The sequence below is a fragment of the Rhinatrema bivittatum genome, chromosome 15 (assembly GCF_901001135.1).
Source record: "Rhinatrema bivittatum chromosome 15, aRhiBiv1.1, whole genome shotgun sequence".
NCBI classification, from domain to species: Eukaryota; Metazoa; Chordata; class Amphibia; order Gymnophiona; family Rhinatrematidae; genus Rhinatrema; species Rhinatrema bivittatum.
The window spans coordinates 50,315,808-50,337,802 of record NC_042629.1 but is presented as its reverse complement, the minus strand read 5'-3'; the positions used below and the strand labels follow the sequence as shown (position 1 = coordinate 50,337,802).

The 21,995-nt window shown below is 44.3% G+C and overlaps 2 protein-coding genes across 3 annotated transcripts in view; one reads left to right on the top strand and one right to left on the bottom strand.

Annotated features, from left to right (window-relative positions):
- Positions 1 to 21,995, top strand: part of CMSS1 (cms1 ribosomal small subunit homolog) — a 229,646-nt gene that overhangs the window by 146,510 nt on the left and 61,141 nt on the right. The window contains 1 exon segment of the mRNA XM_029578541.1: positions 4,743 to 4,859. Coding sequence (XP_029434401.1) covers positions 4,743 to 4,859 — 117 coding nt within the window.
- The window catches only part of FILIP1L (filamin A interacting protein 1 like), a 191,620-nt gene that overhangs the window by 143,711 nt on the left and 25,914 nt on the right, over positions 1 to 21,995 (bottom strand). The gene's annotated exons all lie outside the window — the stretch shown is intronic.

The window sequence follows — 21,995 nt, the reverse complement described above, 5'->3', positions numbered from 1 at the left end:
AGTCTCCTAATAAAAATGGACACAGTGACATAGTAAATGCAAGTAGAAATATCTCTCAGCTATCAGCCACTCAGCTTTGACTACATGCATTGCTCTAACCATGATTATCGCACTTCCACAATTTTTCATGAAAATATACTCACATCCTTTTGAAAATGGAAAAGGACATGCAGTTAAGTGCAAGGGCCGCCCAGCTCTGTCCCTGAGAACACCCACACTTGGTCCTGGTAAATTAACATGGACAAGTAACAGGGGCGGGTGGCTCCTTATAGACTAACCAGTTTATTGAGGCATGAGCTTTCGAGGACCAGAGTCCACGTTATCCAGTGCACACAGGCTCTGTGCAGGAGTAAGGCTTACCCCATGTCAAGTAGGCTATTTCTAGCAGGTCCTTGCAAAACTCGGTTTTACCTACAGAAATGCCTTTGAAAACGACGCTCCCTGAATACAAGCCTGCTCTGGTCGACATTTGCATCAGTCTCTGGTCTATGAAAGCTGTAATACTTCACTCCAGCAAAATCAATGGTACATGTAAATGTATTTTATAAGGAATATTTTGGGGAAAAAAACCCATTAAAAATAAATCCAAAGAGAAATTGCTTTAGTTCCTTGATGTTTTGTAATGAATTGGAGAAGAAAACAATTCTGCTAGGGGATATTTTCTTTTCTTCCTGCATGGGTTTTCTTTGCTAACTGTAGCTTCTTTCCAGCAACTTGTGTCAAAAATGTGTTATCGAAGTATGAAAGAATCTGTCTGTATTTACATATTTACATCTTTGTTGCAACAAACCCATTTAACATGGTTGGTGGAAAAATTATATACGCGTCTTCTGATGGAGCTGCCTGATTCTCTCTAGTGAAGTTCTCTTTTACCATGCTATATCATGCCTTTAGTATCGGATATCCCTTTTGGCTTTCTCTGGAGCTGCTGCGTCGCCTTACTTTACTTGGTATATGTCCTTCATTACTTTGTACAATGGATGCTTCTGTCCAAGACTTACATGGAGCACTAAATGTGTTGAATGTCTGCTTTTTTTTCCATTTTAACATATGGTGTCACAGGAGTGGAGGAGTAGCCTAGCGGTAAGAGCAGTGGGCTATTAGCCCAGGGTTCAGATCCCACTGCCACTCCTTGTGACCTTGGGCAAGTCACGTTTGCCCTCTGTTGCCTCAAGTAGAAACTTAGATTGTGAGACTTTGGTCTTTTACAATCTGCTACTGCCATAGATGGGTCAGGACTGACCCACTTCCTGAGAGAGATGGTCCTCGGTGGGAGGGGGTGTGTGTGTGTGTGTGTCAGGAGTGATGGTTGGGGATTTTTTTTTTTTTTGAGAGGGGAAAAGTCAGCAATCCTTCCCTGCCACAACTCGGCAGCATTTGACAGACCAGAATTAAAGGTATCGTGGGCTGAGGTCCTGAAATTGAGACCGGCCACCAAAAACAAGAATATTGATGTTTCTGTTGGACCCATCTGCTACCCACTGCCCTGTCCAGTCTGGGTCAATAGCTGCACATGTTGCAGTTCAATAATGTTAAAGGGTGAAAGTACCAGAAGTCCCAAATGAAGAATATGGGACAGTATTTTATGGTCACCAGTTTCAGTATAAAGGTGACAAATATTTAGCAAAGTAATGTCGGCATGAAAATCATACAAACGCAGTGTTATTTCCTTTAGGAATGGGGATGATTATATGTGTGCCATAGAATCCAAATAGCATTATTATCATGTGGGAATCGGGATGTGTTTGGATTTTTGTCTCTTTTGTTTTACTTTATATCGCTGTGACGGGGCATATGTCCCATGCAGATGGCTAGCTGGCAGAGAGAAGCAAATCCGGACATAAAAGAAACAAGTAAATAGCTGTAAGGGCCTCGTCCCTCCCAAAAGGGGAATAATGAAAGACTGATGCGTTACTAGGTTTGACTATGAGTTCTGAGGCAGGGAGGTGGATGGCTGAAAGGGGGGAGGTTCTGGCGTGTCGGTGGGCAGAGATCCCATCTTCACCCAAAGTAGTGACAAAATACTGGGGATGGAGAAGAGATGCTGCTGGGAGAACAGGCAAAGAATTCCCATTTATAGCAGTGAAAGCAGCACAGCTGGCTAGAGAGCTGAAGGATTTACCTTGAGGATAGGTTCCAAGGTTTGGAGGTTTGAACCAGAGCAAAACATGTGAAACAGTTCATGTTGGTGGGAGCTAGTGATGGGAGGTGGTAAAGGATTCTTAGTGTACTGTAGAGTGTGTGTGGGATGGGTGCCCACAAGAAGGGTGCAACCTAGACTGAGGGTTTATTTTATAAAGAGAAAAGAAGCTTGACAGAGGATGTACAGGTCATGCTGTGGAAATGACAGAGGGATATCACAGCAGCCATACTGGGAGGGATATGGATTAGGAAACCACAGGATACTACCTGGACCTGACGGCTACGCAACAGTTGCAAAGCATTCTGGAATTCATAGTTTTAACTTTCCTGTGCAAAAAAAGAAATAAACAATAGAACCATCACAGTCCTTTCAGATGGATATTAAGGGAGATGTAGAAGAGAAGCTGTCCTGATAGTCCATCAGCAGCCCTGGGCTTTCCCAAGTGGAAGACCTGAGTTCAATTCTCAGTAAGACTTTGGCTCCTCATGCTAGTTGAGGAATGCAGGAGAGGTAGCACTCAGTCTCCCACACTTTGCACATTGCGACATCTGCAGGTGGAATTCAGGGTGCATGTTTGTCAAGTTGTGAAGGGCTGTATAAATATGAGAGTGGGACTTCCTCCTGTTAAAATCCTTGGTGACTATGACTGAAGGTCCATGGCATTTACAGTTTGGACTGGTCTCCTTTCTCCCTCCCTCCCCCCCCCCCCTCTTGGTTATAAATGACAGTGAGTGGGGTTGGGGCAGGTTAGGTGAGCAAGAGGATGGATGAATACTTCTTTGTCTGTTCACCCTAAGATCAGTGGACAGAAACTTCAAGTGCTAGTCCATGAAATCTGTAGCCTGAGGGGAGTACAGCCTGCCCTGCACATAAACCATGCCCTCATAGAAAATGTTAGACTTAATTTAGCTGCCGTGGCAACAGCTGAAATTGAAAACGCCATTCAGTACGTGCAGATAATCTCCTGGCTTTGCCTCTCTCAGGAAGCAGGGAACAGGAGAATGGGACCTGAGACCTGGAAGAGCACAGGAAGCCCTGGAACCAGAGCTCAGGATGCCTTGTGGTCTGTACGTCGCTGAATCTGCGTCTGCTCTGGTGTCCTTATTCCGGTGATAGGAGAATTAGTGGTTTGGAATGGCGCTGTCCTGGCCCTCCCCTTTTGCGGGGGGGTTATGTGCGTGGCCGGGCCTGTTCTAAAATGCACGCAGTGCGCACAAAACCCAGCCACGCACATAGCCCCCGTTTTTTACGCGCATGGCCCTTTTAAAATCAGGCCGAAAATAAGCAGGTGAGTATAACTCCCACGAATAGGTCAAGAAATGCATTAGATTTTCCCAGTAAAAAGGGCTCACTACAGTATCTGTGTTTCTTTTTGACCTTTATTTCCGCTCACTCAGACAATCACACGACTTTATCCCATAGGTATGGCATGGGAAGAGGTTGGGTTTTTTTGTTTTTAATTTTAGCAAGGCCCCCACCCTTCTCCACAGTGTATGTATCCCTGATTAGCCATTGCTAGGCATGACTCCTGATGTCATGATGCCCGTCCGAATGCTTTGACAGCTAATTAGTGTTCATCAAACAAAGACCCACTCTGAAAGGAGAAAAGAACCACTCTGCTGACAACATGGCCATAGATGGCCATTGGCACTGTAAATAGTTAGAAACCACAAATCGTGTTCTGGTTAGATGCAGAACTTGAAACAATGTGAAGTTAATTGAAGAATTCCTTGAAAGTGAGGTCAGACTAAAATCTAAATTGGAGTCAGTAATTTTTCTAACCTAAGTTGATCTGCGTGCCTTAAAAGAATGGGAGAACATTTCTTTTTTTTTTTTTTTTCGTAAACAGATCTGGCTTGCATAACAGACTAGGCTGCTTTAATTATTTGTCCGAATGCTGCAGACTTGTGGAAGAATCTTTTAATTAGGTAAGCTCTGATTTATTGGATCCGCTTCCATGTAGGATGATGCTGGGTTTGATTATGCTGTTTAAGCTTAGATTGTTTTTAACCTGGAAAGATTTGATTTTAAGCATATCTTTGAGGACACATTTTCCCTAGGCCCCAAGATTGTTTCATAGTCCTTCTTGATAATGTAACGCCTAACCGCATCTGTACAATATTAATACACTTCCCACTGACTCTTCTTTATCATGTATGTCCTTACTAGATTATAAGCTCCAGGGAGCAGGGACCTTCTCTTATATGTATCTGTACAGTGCTTTAGAAATGATCTCTTTTAGAATTGAAACTGTTTATTCAAAGTAAACATCACAAACATTTGACATACATGACTCTGAAGCATGTCAAACAACAACCAGTGTGCAGCCATGTGTTCCAGTGTACAATTTTATACAGAAAACACCATCCCCTCCCAACCCTTCTGCTGAATAGAACAAAAGACAGCCAAGAAGCAGGATAAGATTCTTTTCAGGCAAAACCAACCTATTCAGGGGTAATTGATTAGCTCACTTCTAGCCCTAGGAGACAGTCTTTGTAGATAAGGATGCCAAATACCGATAAATGTACATTTACATTTAAACCAATGTGTGGTAGTTTGATTTTCCATTTGCATTAGTGCATGTAATTTATTCCGCCAGTGCAACAGAATGGCCTTCTTTGCGATCAATCATGCCTTCTGAATCAAGAGACACTTTTCCCTCCCCCGTACCTGAAAAGACGGAGCTACATCAAAAAGAGCACCCTCATCAACTCAGGTATGTGCTTTATGGCGTGAATGAGGGGGAAATTGGCTAAGATAGGTATTTCTGCTTTCCATTTGGCTTGTAATTCTACACTTGAAACCTCAGGTTTTAAACTAAGGAAGGACTTACGCATATGAGAAATCCCGAGCCGACCCCGTCTATTTGAAAAACCTCTTCCAGCCAGTCCATGAAACCATTACAAAGATGAGCTTCCTTCAAAGAATGTACATAATGATGCAATTGAAGATAGGCAAAAAAGGAATTAGGGGAAAGAGCAAATCGGGTGGACAAATCTTGATAAGATAACATGGCTCCCCCAGAGTCCACCACGTATGATAGGGAGACTATGCCCTTTTCCTCCCATTGAGAGAAAACTAGGACTTGCATACCTGGAGGAAAATTCAGGTTACCCCTTATAGGTAAGTACACGGATTCCTGCGGGTTCTGGCCCAATTTAGAACAAAGACATGCCCAAGCCTTGCGCATAGATACCAAATATAAAGTTACTGCGAGTAGAGGAAGGTAAACGGGCTGTCCGAGCATGTAGAACGTATGCGGGATGCACTGGCTTAATCCAATTTTTTTCCAGGGTGGGTAAAGGGCAGAAAATGAAATAGCCAGTCTTTTACATGTCTCAGTAAACAGGCCAAATTTATATTCCTCTAAATCAGGAACCCCCATCCCACCCTGGCGCCATGGCCCCACCAAATGAGCCACAGAAATACGCGCCTGTTTCCCACGCCAAGCAATTCGCAACAGCATCGCATAAACTAGCTTGATATCTGTCTTCTGAAGCAATAAGGGAAAGGTTTGCAAGATATATAACCATTGGGGCCAGATAAGCATTTTAAATAAATCCAGCCTGCCCGTCACCAATAGAGGTAGAGCTCTCCATTCCAGAAATGTATCCTTTAGAGACTTTAAAAGTGGGAGTATGTTCAAATCATAAACTTTGGCCAGAGAGAAGGACAACTGTATTCCCAGATAACGAAAGGAGTCCCCAGCCCATTTAAAAGGAAATTTCCTTTCCCAGTCAGCCTGATAATGTGCATGGGAAGCTATCGCTTCAGATTTGCCCATATTTAGCTTGAAGCCAGAAAAAGCCCCATAAATGTTGAAATCCTCCAACAAAGTACTCAACAACGCCACTGGGTCACTAAGATGGACCAGGAGTTCATCTGCAAAAGCAGCGACTTTGAACGGTCTGGCTCCAACCACAATACCAGAGATATTTACATTCTGTTGGATGGCCACCAATAATAGTTCAAGTGACAAAATAAATAGTAAAGGTGACAGTGGGCAAACTTGTCTGGTGCCACATTGCAATGGCAATTTGGTAGTAAGAGAGCAATTTATCAAGATTTGTGTGTTAGGTGCTGAGTATAGGAGGTGAACCACCCTCAGCCAGTCACCCTGAAATCCAAACCGCTCTAAAATAAAGAAAAGGTAATCCCAGGCCACCCGGTCAAAGGCCTTTTCAGCATCAAAACTGACCAGCAAAGATGGCATTTTGTGAAAATTGCTCCACGCAATAGAAGTCAGTTCTTGTCGCACATTAACAACAAGATGCCGCCCTCGTACAGACCCCACCTGATAATTCCCAATCAAAGAAGGGAGAACGCACACTAGGCTATCAGCAAAAATCTTAGCAAGTAATTTTACATCAAAATTCAACAAAGATATTGGCCTGAGGGAACTTGGATCTATTGGATCCTTACCTTTTTTGGGAATTCATTTAATCAGGGCCTTATTGGTGTGAGGTGGGAAAGATTGCTGTTTAAGTAGGTTCTCATAAAAAAAGAAGCAAGGGAGGGGCCAATTTCTCTCGTAGAATCTTATAAAACTCCCCCCATAGCCATCAGGCCCGGGTGCTTTATAGGAGGGAGCCCCCAGAATCCCATACTGAATTTCCTCCAGACATAGAGATGCATTTAATTTTTCTAACTGCGCATCAGTGAGTTGCGGAAGAGCAAATCTCCGAAAGAAACAAGACCTGGCTGCTACATCCCCCAGCTACTGAGCACAAAGCTGTTGAAAATATTCAAGAAAAGTTCCATTAAACCCCTCGTGTGAGTTAACAATTTTATGAAATTTATCCCAAACTGCCACAATATGTTTAGCACCCAATTTACATTTTACCAAATTGGCTAACAATTTCCCCGTCTTACTATCATATTGAAAAAGTTGAAATTTGTAATAAAACATAGATTTAACCATGCACTGATGAAGCAATGAATTCAAGGCAGCTAGAAAAGTGAGATAATTTGTCTTGGCTATTTCAGAACGTCCACCCCCCAGTTTTAATAACTGGTCATCAAAAGCCTTACGTCTATGGGCTAGATATGATATAATCTCACCCCGGAGCACTGCTTTACTAGTTTCCCAAACGAGGGGGGTATAATGACATGTTCCTTATTATGCTCCTGATACTCATCCCAACGCTGCAGCAAAACTACTTAAAAGCGTTTATCTGGCTAAAAATGCAGGAAACTGCCAAGGTCACTGTCCCTGCCCACCTGTCCCCCCAATGAAAGTCCGTCCATATCAAGGCATAATCACATATCACCAATCTCTGCTGCCATCACATGAGAAAACATAGCTGGCGCAAGCAGGAGATAATCTAGGTGAGATTGAGACGCATGCGCCCTGGAAACATGTATAATCCTGGTCTGTAGGATGGAGAACCTTCCAGACATCCAATAGATCCAATTGATTGCACAACATGGGAACGCCTTTGTGTGTTATGGTCCTTTCTGTCAGGCCTGGGTGTGACTTATCCATTTGGGGATCACTGACCATATTAAAATCACCCCCTAGGAACTGAGGAAGCTTCCCCTAACAGCTAAGGCCTGGATTTTCTATTGTCGCACAGCTCCCTCATCTAGCCCCCTCTCCCCGAGTTGAATACCCAGACTAGCTTGGTCACTCATATGACACTTAAGAGCCTGCTACCCCCATCTCATTTTCATTTTTCATTTATTAAAATTTATTAATTGCTTAACACAACAAAATTGTGGCCTAGGCGATTTACAATAGAACATACATAAAATAGTATATCAAATCCAACAACCTAGAAGTGCCCAACAGTATCTATGGACAATAAGTCCTTGCATAGCTGGTCCTCGGCAGTCCAAATGCACAGTCTGATATTGCACATTGGGGGAAAAAAAAATCCAAAAATGTTGAATTGCGTACCCCCTTCTTTTTGAATGTAGTCCAGTCATTGCAGAGAGAATCTTCGGACAAAGGCTCATGTACAAGACTCCTTCCAGAAGTCTGTAATCATGAGCCCTGAATCCTGCCACTAGGTGTCACCCCTGAGCAATGACCACAAATCTTCCACCCCCCCCCCCCCCCACACACACACACACTTTCACCTCTGGGGAAGGGGCTGTGAACTTTACCTCTGCAGCATCCCCATCCCTGGCTCACCCAGGGAGCAGAAGATCTGAGACAGGAGTCAAGCCCAGGAACCTCCCACATGGCAGCACCCAACACCAGGCTGGCCCAGATGCTGGTTTTTCTTATTGACAGATATATATATATATATATTACAAATGCACCAACATTTTGGCACCCAAAATTTTCAGATTATGCAATCTTAAAAACGAGTCATTGAGTAAATGTTATGTTTATATAACAAGAGATGCTCACTACACCCAACCTAACAAAGATGATCGCTTACTTTTATTTTTTAGAGATAATCCACTAGGATGCCAGTCAGGGGTCCGTGGGTGAGTTAAAGTGACATGGACACCTTGCAGGAGTCATGACTGAGACCCCACAGATCGTTTTCACATAAAGTTATTGAACTGCCTCCAGAGCCTAACTTGTGATTCCCCCCACCAGTTCGAGCCTAGAAGCAAAAGGACTGAGAGGCTGGAGAGTCGATGAATTGAAACACATTTCACTTCTGGCAAAGCAAAGCATACACTGTTCTGAATTAGCAGTAAAGCCATATGTTAATCACACTTATAAAAGAAAGAAAATAAATATGCAACCTTCCCACAAATCTAACACAGAAAGCTGTGCCTCTTTATTAAAAATGTATATATATCGCCTGATATACATTATATATTATGTGTGTTTTATTGTAAATTGCCCTAGGCAATTTACAATAAAACACACATAATAGCAAATATAAAATAATACATAACTAAATACAAAACAGACATAAAACAATAATAAAATTTACAACATTAAAACAAATACTCAGCAGAGCTGTTAATAGCAAACGTATTGTTATAAAAACATGTTAAAAAAAAAAACCATTATAGGAATTCACCATATAAGCCAGACTAAACAGGTATGGCAGGTGACTGGTCAGTAAAGAACTCCACAGTTCGGGTGCCGTGACTGAAAAAGCCCTGTGCGTGTAATACTATAATACTATAGCTGCTATAGCTGATGGTGGATAATACCTGCAGCAGCAGCTTAGCATGTCACCTGGCTGCTGCTGTTCTTGTAATCCCCATTGTTTTATTTGCATAATGCATTATGTTATTTGACTAATGACTGCACACCGCTTTGGGCAGAGTTTTAATCCAGAGAAAGCCATTTAGAAATACATTAAATTAATTAGATCACACATATCCTGCAACTCTATCTCTCTAGGTGGACCCACCTGCAAAGTCAAATCACCATTACATATCTGTGCAGTCACTTTCCCCTGTATTACCCGTGTATATAACGTGCTACCACATAGGGCATGCGCTGGTGTTCCTATAGTCAGCAGCACTGTGGCACTGGTTATAATCATCTACCATGAGTCCAATTTCTATTTAAATCGCAAAATTTAGATGATAAAATCAAACCAAATGGTCAAACCCAGAGTTATCATTGCAGTTTCTGCTTTTTAACCAAATATTCTAGTTTGAATCAAAATTGGGACTGCATTTATAACTTATGGTGCCTGGTTATAACCGATGTCACCGTGCTGACAGCCATAGCACCAGTAAATGGCTCTGTACGGTGCCAGACATGCAACGATGGTTTGAATTTCCAAACGATGCCAGCGTTCTTGCCCACGCTCAACCTTTTCACAGCTGCTGGAAATGTTTGTACCTGTTGAGAGACTGGGCTGGCAGAAATACGTTAGAATGTGGGTAAGGGGAGGAGGTTTTGAGTCAGTTCAGGAAAGCGTTTGTAATGCTTTAGCCTCTCAAACATTACCAGGGTCCGCAGGTTTCACTGCAGACAGCTTGTGTGTCCAGAGCCCACGGAAACCATGCCAGCCCCTTGCTGGCTGGGCACTGGACCTTTTATTTCTCCGTTGGCTGTCGCATGTGCATGGGAGCAGACCAGGCTTTGCGCCAAATAACCTGTGTGCATTTGCACACGTGTGCGCCCTGCGTGTCTCGGAGCAAGTTGTCTGTTCCGGTTGTTTTTAGCCTCGTTTCTCTAATCGGATGTGAACCACAGGGTTCTCGACTGGCTCGGTTTCTTCAGGGCAGCCAGATGCAGACCCGGTTTCATCCCATTACCCATCCTGTGGCCTTACAAGTCCATGCATGCGGTGGGGTTAAACACGATCAACCCCTCCTGAGAGCTAAAGGTGTCCGGTAGTAACCCTGGTGAATTGTGCAATAATAAAAAATAGGATTTTGATGAAACACCAACTGAGTATTTGAGGCACTTCCTGGCAGTGGGATTTTACCCTCTAAACTGGATCGTGTTCTGGGAAGAGGATTATCCTGACAGGGTGGCATTTCCTGTGCCATGAAGGCGACCCTTGAATTGGCTCCAGCTGTACTTATGACCCAGAGCTGGTGGCTCATTGACTTGAATTCAAGTGTTTGTTCTAAAATGTGGGAGAAGAAGAAATGGCGGAAAACCCAGAAGGTTACGGTCAAGGCAAGGATAATTATTGAACTGAATTGATTGATTCGGGAATCTGTATGCTTAGAACAGTGCAGCAAAGCATTATTAGAATTGTATGGGCAAGGTCACAGACCCTGAATTCTAATTTGTGTTGTCAGCGGACTTTGCACCTTCTTTTTTTTGTGCAGGCAAAATTTTAATGGAAAATTACGTACGTGGATGTGAAAAGACCTTTTACGTGTGTTCATTTCTGAGCCCACCCTAAACACCCCCCCCCCCCCCCCCCCGAAATACCTCCTCACGGGCTGCCTGAAAACATACACACTGGAAGACGGTGAGCGATCTTTGCTGGATCAAAGGGAGGATATTTTCAGGCAGGTTGGTTTAATCGGGCAAATTACGATTCATCCACGTAAAATGACTTTGAAAATATTCAAGTATATAACTTTGATCAACAACCTTGCATGTTGACTGCATTTCGTCTTACATAGTAACATATGTAATATAGTAATTCTGGCAGAAAAGGACCAGATGGTCCATCCAGTCTGCCCAGCAAGCTTCTTATAGTAGCAATTGCTGCTCCGTGCAGGATACCCCCATGTTTCTCTCAAGGCTAGTAACTGCCACACCATGTAGTTACCCCCAAGCCTTATGATAATGGTAGTAATATTTACAATCAAAACCAAGCAATTGCCAGACCCATAAAAAATTACAGCTAGCAGCATTTTTACTGGGTGAGGAGCCTTCTTGATAATTCAGATACTGCTGCTTGATGTTCTTTGCTTTGAGACTTGGTCGTAGAAGCAGTCCTGTGCTTTTTCCCTTAGTCTACGTGTCAGTACCCCAGACCATAAAAGTCTGGGGTATCCAATTCCCCTTCTGGGGTATCCAATTCCCCTTTACCTACCCCCCTGTCATAAAAGCGGGGAGCAATGTTGCAGTTTCATCAAAAGCATCAAGGGTATTGGTTGAGAGTAGTAATCCCCATGCCTTCTGTTAAGGGTAGTGACTGCCGATCCATGCACATTACCCCCATGCACCCTTTTCTTCATTTATGTCCTCCATCTATGTTTGTCCCATGCCTCTTTGAATTGGTTGACTGTTTTCTTCTTCATCATCTCCTCCAGAAGGGCATTCCAAGTATCCACCAACCTTTCCATTAAGAAATATTTCCTGACGTTGGTTCTGAGTCATCCCTCCTGGAATTTCATTTCATGACCCCTAGTTCTACTGATTTCTTTCCAATGGAAAAGGTTTGAAGTTCAAGCACTTTCAGGTATCTGAAAGTCTGTATCATATCTCCTCCCCTGCACCTCCTTTCTTCCAGGGTATATATATTTAGATTCTTCAGCCTCTCCTCTTAAGTATTCCGGTAGAGACCCCCACACCATTTTGGTCTCCCTTCTCTGGGCCACCTCCATCCTGTCTCTATCTTTTTTGTGAATCGGTCTTCAGAACTGGACACAATGCTCCAGGTGAGGCCTCACCAAGGACCAGTATAAGGGCATTATCATCTCCTTTTTCCTGCTGGTTATTCCTCTCTCTATGCAGCCCAGCATTCTTCTAGCTTTAGCTATTGCTTTGTCACATTACTTCGCTGTCTTCAGATTGCCAGATACTATTACCCCAAGGTCTCTCTCTCGGTCCGTGCACACCAATGTTTCACTCCCCATCATATACAGCTCTTTTAGATTACCACACCCCAAATGCATGACTCTGCACTTCTTGGCATTGAATCCCAGCTGCCAAATCTTCAATCACTCTTCAAGCATTCTTAAATTACTTTCCATTCTCTCTACTCCTTCAGGCATGTCCACTCTGTTGCAGATCGTAGTTTCATCCGCAAATAGACAAAGTTTCTGCGAGTAGACAAAATTTACCTTCTATCCCTTCCGCAATATCACTCATAAAGATATTGAACAAAACCGGTCCCAAAACCATCCCTGGGGCACTCCACTTAACACGGTTCTCTCTTCAGAGTAGGTACCATTTACCATTACACACTGTCTCCTATCAGTCAACCAGTTTGTAATCCATGCCACCACCTTGGCACTTACTTCTCATTTTATTCACAAGCCTCCTGTATGGGACCATATCAAAAGCTTTGCTGAAATCCAAGAAAATCACATCGAGCACTCTTCCTTCATCCAATTCTCTAGTCACCCAAACAAAAAAAATCAATAAGATTGGTCTGAAGGGACTTTCCCTGGTGAATCCATGCTACCTCGGGTCCAGCAAGCCACTTGATTGTAGATAGTTCACTATCCTTTCCTTCAACAGAGCCTCCATTAATTTTCCCACCACTGAGGTGAGGCTAAGTTGCCTGTAGTTTCCAGCCTCCTCTCTGCTACCACCCCTGTGAAGCGGGACATTAAACACACTTCTCCAATCTCGCAGCATCACTCCCATTTATATTGAACAGTTCTTTTAATGGACCCTCCAGCACATCTTTGAGGTCTTCTGAAGTCTTTTGAATCAGTCTGTGAATTGGAGAAAGTACAGAGAAGGGCAACCAAAATGATAAAGGGGTTGGAACGGCTCCCTTATGAGGAAAAGCTAAAGAGGTTAGGGCTGTTCAGCTTGGATATGATAGAGGTCTACAAAATCATGAAAAGATTTGAACGGGTAAATGTGAATTGGTTATTTACTCTTTCGGTTAATATGTGGACTAGGAGGCACTCCATGAAGTTAGCAAGTAGCTCATTTAAAACAAATCAGAGAAAATTCTTTTTCACTCAATGCATAATTAAGCTCTGGAATTCATTGCTAGAGGATGTGGTTACTGCAATTAGTATAACTGGGTTTAAAAAAGGTTTGGATAGGTTTGTAGAGCAGAAGTCCATAAACTGCTATTAATCAATAAGGATTAGTAGCTTGGGGTCTATTCATTTAATGTTTGGGTACTTGCCAGGTACTTGTGACTTGGATGGTCACTGCTGGCCACAGGATTCTGGGCTTCATGGACCTTTGGTCTGACTCAGTATGGCATAGCTTATGTTCTAAAGCAGTGGTCCCCAACCCTGTCCTGGGGGCCCAGCAGCCAGTCGGGTTTTCAGGATATCCACAATGAATATGCATGAGAGAAAATTTGCATGCCCATATGGGAAGGATGGGAGGGGGGGCATCAAAAGCAAACCTTGCCTGGGGCACTCTTTGTCCAGCAACTGCTCTAAAGCATGTAGGTTGGCCCACTCAGTGACACTTTCATCAGGTTTCCTTACTTCATTAGCTAAAGGATGCTCGTCCAGACTGGATTGATTTGTGGTGTTGTTCTTGTGATTTGTTTTGTTTTTTTAAAGCTTGCTCATTCCTACTTGGCACACATATAATCCGGATCTGTGCATGTGTGTATGTTTGTGGCTTATTTGCTCTGTGATGGCATTTGCGGGTTCTGTTGTCTCGCCTAGTCTGTGCCACAGACCACTGACACAGCTTTTAGTCCTGTGACTGCCCGCCTGCCTTGGGGGCGTGCTCTGCACCTCCTCCCTGGATTTCTTACCCATTATCTCTCTTGCTCTAGAACAAAAGTGCTGAACCACTGGGCTTTGTTGTTATAATCTTCCAGTTCGAGGGGGGTGGGGAATGGGATAAAATCACCTTGGCAGAAGGAAATTAATGGTCACTCATCCCTGAAATCTTTTTTTTTTTGACTAGATACAGGAAATACTGCATGTGGCGAGGCTAACACATGGGCAGGGCCTTGGGCTGATTTTTAGGTGTTGCTGGCCCCACCCTCACTCTTCCGTGGTCTGCTAGCAGTGCTTCCATCTGTGGCTTCCCCCCGTGGCACCCCAAGTTGGGGAGAAACTTGCTATAACCAGCCACAATGACTGGATTTTGGTCAGAGTTTCCATGATAGAGAAACCTGGCAGTATCTAGAGCCTGGAGAGGCAGGTCCTTTTGAAGGTGAATTATTAAGGGTAAAATTAGGTCCTAGGTGGAAAGCAGAGAGGGTCCACCTCTAGTTCAATAAAATTGATTTTTGGAAACGTGGTTAGCTGAAATTGCTTTTAAGCAAATTATTATTGTTTGAAATGGTAGACTTGATATTCATGAATAAGCTGAGAAAAATTAGGTTTGAGCTAATTGTATAAACTGATTTAGGGGTTAAATTGACAGACGTTATACTGGCGTGTGGAACATAAAGTCTGATGTTTCTAGTCTGGATTTAATAGAATGTAGGGGAGTAATGTTTAAAGAACACAATGTTTATCTGTTATTTTTAGCTCATCTTTGTTCTTTGTGTCTAGAGCTGCCCCCAGCACAACTCTTCACCGACCAGTTGGTCTTCTTAGTTCGGTGGGCTTTCTATTTTTGTGGTTACAAAAAACAAAGTATGCAGGATCAAACTTTCTGTTACGTAGGCTAGAAAGGATTCTACAGGATTTAAATTTGCAGGAAGTATGATTCACTAATCATCAGTGCTATTGCCAGTTAGTAGAATGGGTTCGTTCTAATTTTCAGTTAGAAGTACAAATAAAGTACACGCATCAGGCAGAGACATCATACTTGGGTAAACAGGCATAGCCTGAGGGGTGTGCTTAGCTGTCAGCACGTAGTAGGTCATTTCATATAAAAGAAGTTCCACGCAGAAGTAATGAAGCCTACGTTTTTGGAACACCTGCATCCATGCGTACACATGAATCCTAAAAAAAAAAATACCCCCGTCAGGATCCTTTCGGACCCACTGACATGTCCTGAAAGCTTTGTGTGGATGGGACACCAAGCTTGAAAGTTGTTAGGATCAGGCACAGGCGCACATTCGCCCATAGTGATGCCCTTTCAGAAAATAAAGCTAAACAAACTCTAGAAGTGACCACATTTCATTGCCACGTGAAAGCCTGTCGCGTGGCAGCAGTAGGTGGGCCTTAGTTGAATTCCCCATTGGCAGCAGAAAGGCCGAGGATTGAGCGGGCCCAGGAACTCTAAAGGCAATGTGGCAAGAACAGGCTTGAGGCAGATGGGATGGTTGTTGGAAGTTCCCATGGGGGGGTACCCTGGTCGTTGGATGACATGGAGCACATCTCTGTCTCCGGGGCTATGGCAGTCCGGGACCTTTCATGAGCTCCACATTCACCATAAAAAAAAAAAAAAAAAAGTCAAACATTTTAATGTAAAACAATTTTCTACAAGAATAGCACAGAGGCTTTCCAAGCCATTGACCCATTCAAGGGCCGGAATGGAGCGGCCGTAGCCTGGAGAGCCATGTTGAGAGCTGCGCGACGCGGCGTGTGGCATCTGCTCTGCACGCTGCTGGAGATCTTCTCCCAGAGGATCAAAGTGCTGCTGGACGCGCTGGGAGGTTCCAGCAGAATAGCACAGAGACAGAGATCAATCTCACAGGCACCATCAGGCCAGTGAATTTAAGTCCATTTATTTGGATTTGGGAGGCTGATTCGTCCTGGTCAGGGTGCTGGGGGAGAAGAACAGGAATGATGTCAGTATGGGGGGAATAATTGAGGGGGAGTGGGGGTGGGACTTGAACATAATTTGTCTGGGTTGTTTTAAAGTATTTGCTTGTGCGGTTGTCTTTGTTTATTTTTACTGTAATGATGTTATATGTTTTTGCTTGGGAAAACCTTGTGTGTGAATGAAGCAAGTCATATATGGAAATGAATACATGCGTGAAGAGTTATGGAGGGGATTATCGGGGAGGGCCACAGTGACATACGGTCATGCGACCTGACCGGAGGACGAGGGTGGGGGTCTTTTACAGCAGCTGCGTTAACGGCCATGGCTCATAACTCCTTGATGTACAGAGATCACCGCCTTCACGATGTATCCAAATTGAGATTTCAGTCCGCAACATAAATCCAGCAGAAAGCGGTGCTGACTCCCCTCGCCCCTTGCGCTAGTCTCTTACCATCGGCACATAATTGCATTCTCAGATGTGAATTAACTTGTGTTTATGTTTCGTTTCTTTTAAATAGCGGGATCCAGTTCTGATCTGTTGCCATAGCAAGAAGAGGATGCTGCAGTTTGGGGGGGGGAGTTTCAGTGGCATCGCTTTTTTTTTTTGTATACAAAACTACCGAAACGCCAGGATGCTTTGGTCTCCTATGAAGTACTCACGCAGTAACTTCTGATGTGGAAGTTGAAACAAAAACCCTCTTGCTCCCCCTCCCGTCAGTCAAAACCAAAGTCATGGGCCGATGCAGTAAAATATGCCCAGCCTAGTACACAGGTTTACGCGCAGTTGGACACGTGTTTTGGACATGCTAGACCAACACCCGATGCAATAAAGAGATTAGCGCATCCAAGACGCGTGGCCAATAGCGTTCAACCCATGTAAATTCCAAGTAGATGAGGCTATTAGCCCCGATGCAGAAAATCGCTGGGCGCAAATTCTGGACACACAATGTAGACGCCCAATGTAGACGCCCATAGCAAGGGGCACTTAGCTATGGGCGTCTTCAGCAGCCTCAGCAAAATCATCCAGAAGTGGGATAAAAACGGACGCTCGTATTGAGCGCCTGTTGCAATTGTGGGCGCCCGATGCATTTGAGCACTTGGGGGACACAGTTCTTCCCTCGCGCGTCCTTTTTATACTGCATTGTGCGCCCAAGCGATGTGGCTGGGTATGCATTAGGAAAACGGGTGCTCAATACGAACACTCGTAGAAAGTGGCGCTCCAAGTCAGGAGCAGAGGCTTTCGCTCCGCTTCCAATCGCAGGGCTTGAACCCTGCTGCTGAGCTTTTAAGCAAACGATCATTTAAGAGCTGCGAGGGGCAAGGAGTTTAAAGTCGTATTACCAGCAAAAAACAAAAAAAACAAAAGTTTCAGGCAATTCAGTTGGGAGTTAAAATCTCTCTTCTTGATTCAGATTCTCCAGAGGTGGTGGTGAGTGCTTGAGCTGCAATGCATTTAGTTAAATCGGGGTGTGGCTTGTGCCGGGACCCTCACCAGAACGCCAGATGGGCTTCGCCACTGATGCAGGAATACAGCAGGGACAACTGGGGAAGGGGAATTTTTAAATCTGGTACTGCGGCTTTAATAAAAGATGCATACCATATGTCGAAGAATTTTAAACAAATGTATGAATTAAAAAAAAAAAAACAATGAAAAAGAGCTGGGAATTAATCCAAGAGAAGAAGCAGTAGAGATGAGAATTAGCCAAAGTGAAATTTCAAGCAGTCTGGCTTGATGACGCTGCAGTAATATTTTTCAGTGTTTCCTATATATGGTATTCAGCTGGTTAGGGATGTGCAAATCTAAGCCAATAAATTTACAACTGTGTCACTCGAGCAACTCCAGCGTCGTTTTAATAAATATGTTAGCAACTTTCTCAACCTGTGGGCTGGGACCCAAAAGTAGACCCCAGCAGACTTTGCAGGCAGATCAGAAGACAAAGGACGCACCTCAGGACAGCTGGACTGGAGACTGCGAATTCTTCCATCGCTCTTACAGCAGGGTTCACAGGGTTTTTAGATTGCAGGATAAAACCGCACAGGAACGGATGACATTTTATTTTCTAACAGGTCCCCTGATTTTGTCAGTTATTGAGTTGATCCTCACCAGAATAAGGCTGAAAACCCCGGACCTAAGATGTCTTCTTCTCCAGTTTTCTATCTCTTTGGAGGTAGAATATAAATCCCCATCCTTAAACCAAGATCGGCAGCCCTCTCTCCCTATGTTTGTTTTTTTCCTGACCTCTCAGCTATGTTCCCACTGGTGCCCTCTATAATCTGTCCCAAGCACGCTCATGTTGATAGAGTTCTTATAACTGTGCCACTCCCTGCAGGTTAATCCAGCCATTTTGGAAGCCCAGTACTGTTGGGATTGTTACCATGCCCACTCCTTTCTGCAGCTGAAAAACTGATGTTAGGGTATCATTAGAAGGGCTAGAAAAATTCCAGGTGCCAGGTAACCCGAGCTCTTAAAATTTGAGGCCTGACGCCTGGCAGAAGCGATGCCAGTATGGCTTGGAGAGGTGAGAGGAAGCTGTGGTGGCCGGCAAGGCCCAGGCCAGGAAATAAGCAGGGGGCCTGAGAAAGTCATAGCAGCTACCACTGGGTGGAGGGGAAGAAACTGGAAGGGAAAGTAAGGTTGGGGGAGAGAGAATGCTTAGCAGGAGGGGAAGGAGGGCAAAGAACAGGAAAAACTGAAATGAAAGAAAATACGAAATAAATGACAAAATGAAGAGCAAAAGAAAGAGCTAAAAAGCAAATATTTCCTGGCTCCTAAAAGTTTTGGCAAGCACAAGGGGGCCGATGCAATACAGTGCGCTCATCCGAGCCCACTGCTTAACCCATGGTTGGATGCGCGTCCACAACCCCTTATGCTATAAGGGGATTAACGCGTCCAAAACGTGCGTCCAACACCCCCCCCCCCCCCCCCACGAAACTAATAGCGCTCATCACTTGCAAATGCACGTCGATGAGATTATTAGCTATTCTGTCCAGATCCAAAAAAAAGAAATGTGCGCCTGACCTGCTTATTTTTACGCTCAGAAATTAACACCTGTCCAGAGCAGGCGTTCATTTCTGAGTAGCCCAAAAAAGCGTGCAGAAAAGCAGAAAATACTGCTTTTCTGTACATCCTCCGACTTAATATCGTGGTGATATTAAGCTGGAGGAACCAAAAGGTTTAAAAAGAAAAAGATGTCCCGGCGGTCAGGTTAGGAAAAGGGACGCTTAGGGGTAGAGTTTCAAAGGGTTACGCGCGTAATATACGCACGTAACCCCAAAAAATTACCCCTGCATGCGTCGAGCCTATTTTGCATAGGCTCGGCAGCCCGCACAAGCCCCGGGACGCGCGTATCTCTCAGGGCTTTGAAAAAGGGGTGGGAAGGGGGTGGGGCCAGAGGCGGGGCGGCTGTCCGGGGGCGGTCCCAAGTCCTCCGGCACAGTGGCTGTGCCGGGGGATGGCGCGCCACCAGCCGGCCGGCGCACGCAAGATATGCCTGCAAGAGGCAGGCGTAAAAAATAAAATAAGGTTGGGGGGGGGGATTTAGGTAGGGCTGGGGGGTGGGTTAGATAGGGGAAGGTGGGGGGGGAGCGAAAGAAAAGTTCCTTTTCGCTCCCCTAGGGCTCGGCGCACGCAAGGTGCACAAGTGTGCACCCCCTTGCGCGCGCCGACCCTGGATTTTATAACGTGTGCGCGGCAGCGCGTGCATGTTATAAAATCAGGTGTACATTTGTGCGCAGGATTAAAAATCTGCCCCTTAATGAACAAGCATCCATTTTCCTAACCCATGCACAGCCACCTCTCCTGGGCGCCGGATGCCTCCTTAGCAGCACAACCCCTCCTTTGAATATTTAATCTCAAGCCCGGAGAGATGCTGGGCGAGCGTTAGGAAAGCGGGCGCTGAACACCGAGCGCCCATTTTCCGCACTGATGTTTTGCATCGGCCCCTTAATGTTTTCTAAATATCGCCTCCTCCCTCACCCACTATTGCCACCAAAATTTAGAATTATTTCTTTCATAATTTAAGATCTGGTGGCAGTGAAATTCATAGTTCATCGTTACGTCAATCCCAGATTCCTTTAGAAACCCCTCAGATATCAAAACGTAAACCTTCTCAGACCTGAAAGTCCCAAAACTGAGGTTGCCGGATGCAGCGAGTGGGAAGTGCTGCATCGTGCAGATGAGTTCCACGGGTGCACTGGTCTGGCAGAGGACTTTTTCTTGCAGCTGTTGACTTGACACTGAAACTCTGCAGCCTGGAGATTATTTGGCAGTGGCTTCGGCCCTACAAAGTAAACTGAAGAGAAATCCAATCCTCCTGTAATTTCTGCTGGGATTCCATTCACGATATTTGACTTTTCCTTTTCACATTGATTCAAGGGATCTTGTTTAGTCTGTCAGAACTCCGCTTTTGTGGCGGTTCCCCAGGCTTTTATTTATTTATTTTGAATTTTTCCATACTTGTGCTGAGGATGGTGAGAGTCCATTTGATATATTTTTTTCTTTTTCTTTCTTTTGACTTTGCAGGTGATAGCTGCCAATATTCACCCCCTTTTTTTTTTTTTTTTTAGATAAAAGAATGTGTACTTTCAAAATACTCTACACTTTCTTCCTCCCTTTTCATCTGTTTCTCATGTTCAGGAATGTAAGTACTTTAAATATTGAGTTATGGGGTGGAAAACATCTCTGTAATGTGCACTGGAGCAATGTGCCATTTGATTCATATTGTGGGCTTTTTTCCCCACTCTCATCTCTCACGTTGTATAATTTGCGCCTTTTGTGTGTTGGTCGCTCTGCCATTCATTCTCCAAAAACAATATTTGTGCTGCCTTTTCAGTACATTTAATGGTTGATGTTTCCTCGTGGGGCTGTATTTTCGGTATCTTGGCAAAAATTGTGCCTTTATAATCTTAATTGAAGAAGAAATCCAATAAAAGTGATTTGCCTGGGGGACGCACAGATGGCAATTTTCTGCACGTTTCCTGCAGTACAGTATATACCTGTTTGTGCACGTAAAATGGCGTTCTGCTCATTGCCCAGCCTCTATGCATTGGCTTAACATCGTGGGGACGTTACCTGCCAGGAACAGTGCACGCAACGACTCTGCACATGTTTATCTATCCAGTGGGGAAAGTATGCACAGTGCATGAGCTTTCAGTGGAGGATAGGGGTGTTCCCGGGGGGGTGGGGGGGGGGGGGTTGGAGAGCGATTGTACCTGTCCATCCCTCCCTAATTTTTGACTGGCCCCTACATTAGTGTTGAATAGTCCTCACTTATAAAAGGTAGCATGGCAGGTTCTAAGTATAGGGAAACCAGTGTAACAAGCGAGATCGTTAATGACAACAGAAAGAAGGCTAGTGGACCAGGCATGACTGTGTGAGGGTGTCTCTGTGTCTGGTATGGTGACTACAGAATAAAAGTAAGAAAACCACTCAATGTTATGTAGACATGATTTTTTTTTTTCCAAATAACTTTCAGTGGTTCTTCAGCCACCTGTTCTAATCTACATGGAGGGCCCTATTTCTATTAGTGGTTTTCCGTTCAAAATAAGCAGTCTAAATCTTTTGACTAATAGGCTTCTCCTAGATGATATCTCATTGTCAGTCATCTCTGTTTCATTTTTTTACTTTGCTGGGGGGGTGTTCAGCCTTTCTTTATGCTTCGTAACCCTTAGGATGTCAAGCAAGGAGAGAGAGCCTAGAAGTGAAATACCAAACCTACTTCATTCCCTCAAAAAATACCCTTATTATATATAAATGGATTGGGAGAGGAAGGATACCTTCCTGTTATGTCCTTCCTGGGAACACTGTCTCGAGAATGTGCCGTTTTTTTTGAGACATGAGGCTACAGCTTCAGCCCATGAACAGTGATTGGTGGGAGGTATGTAAATAGAAAGTGTCATCGTCATGCATCACTAGTG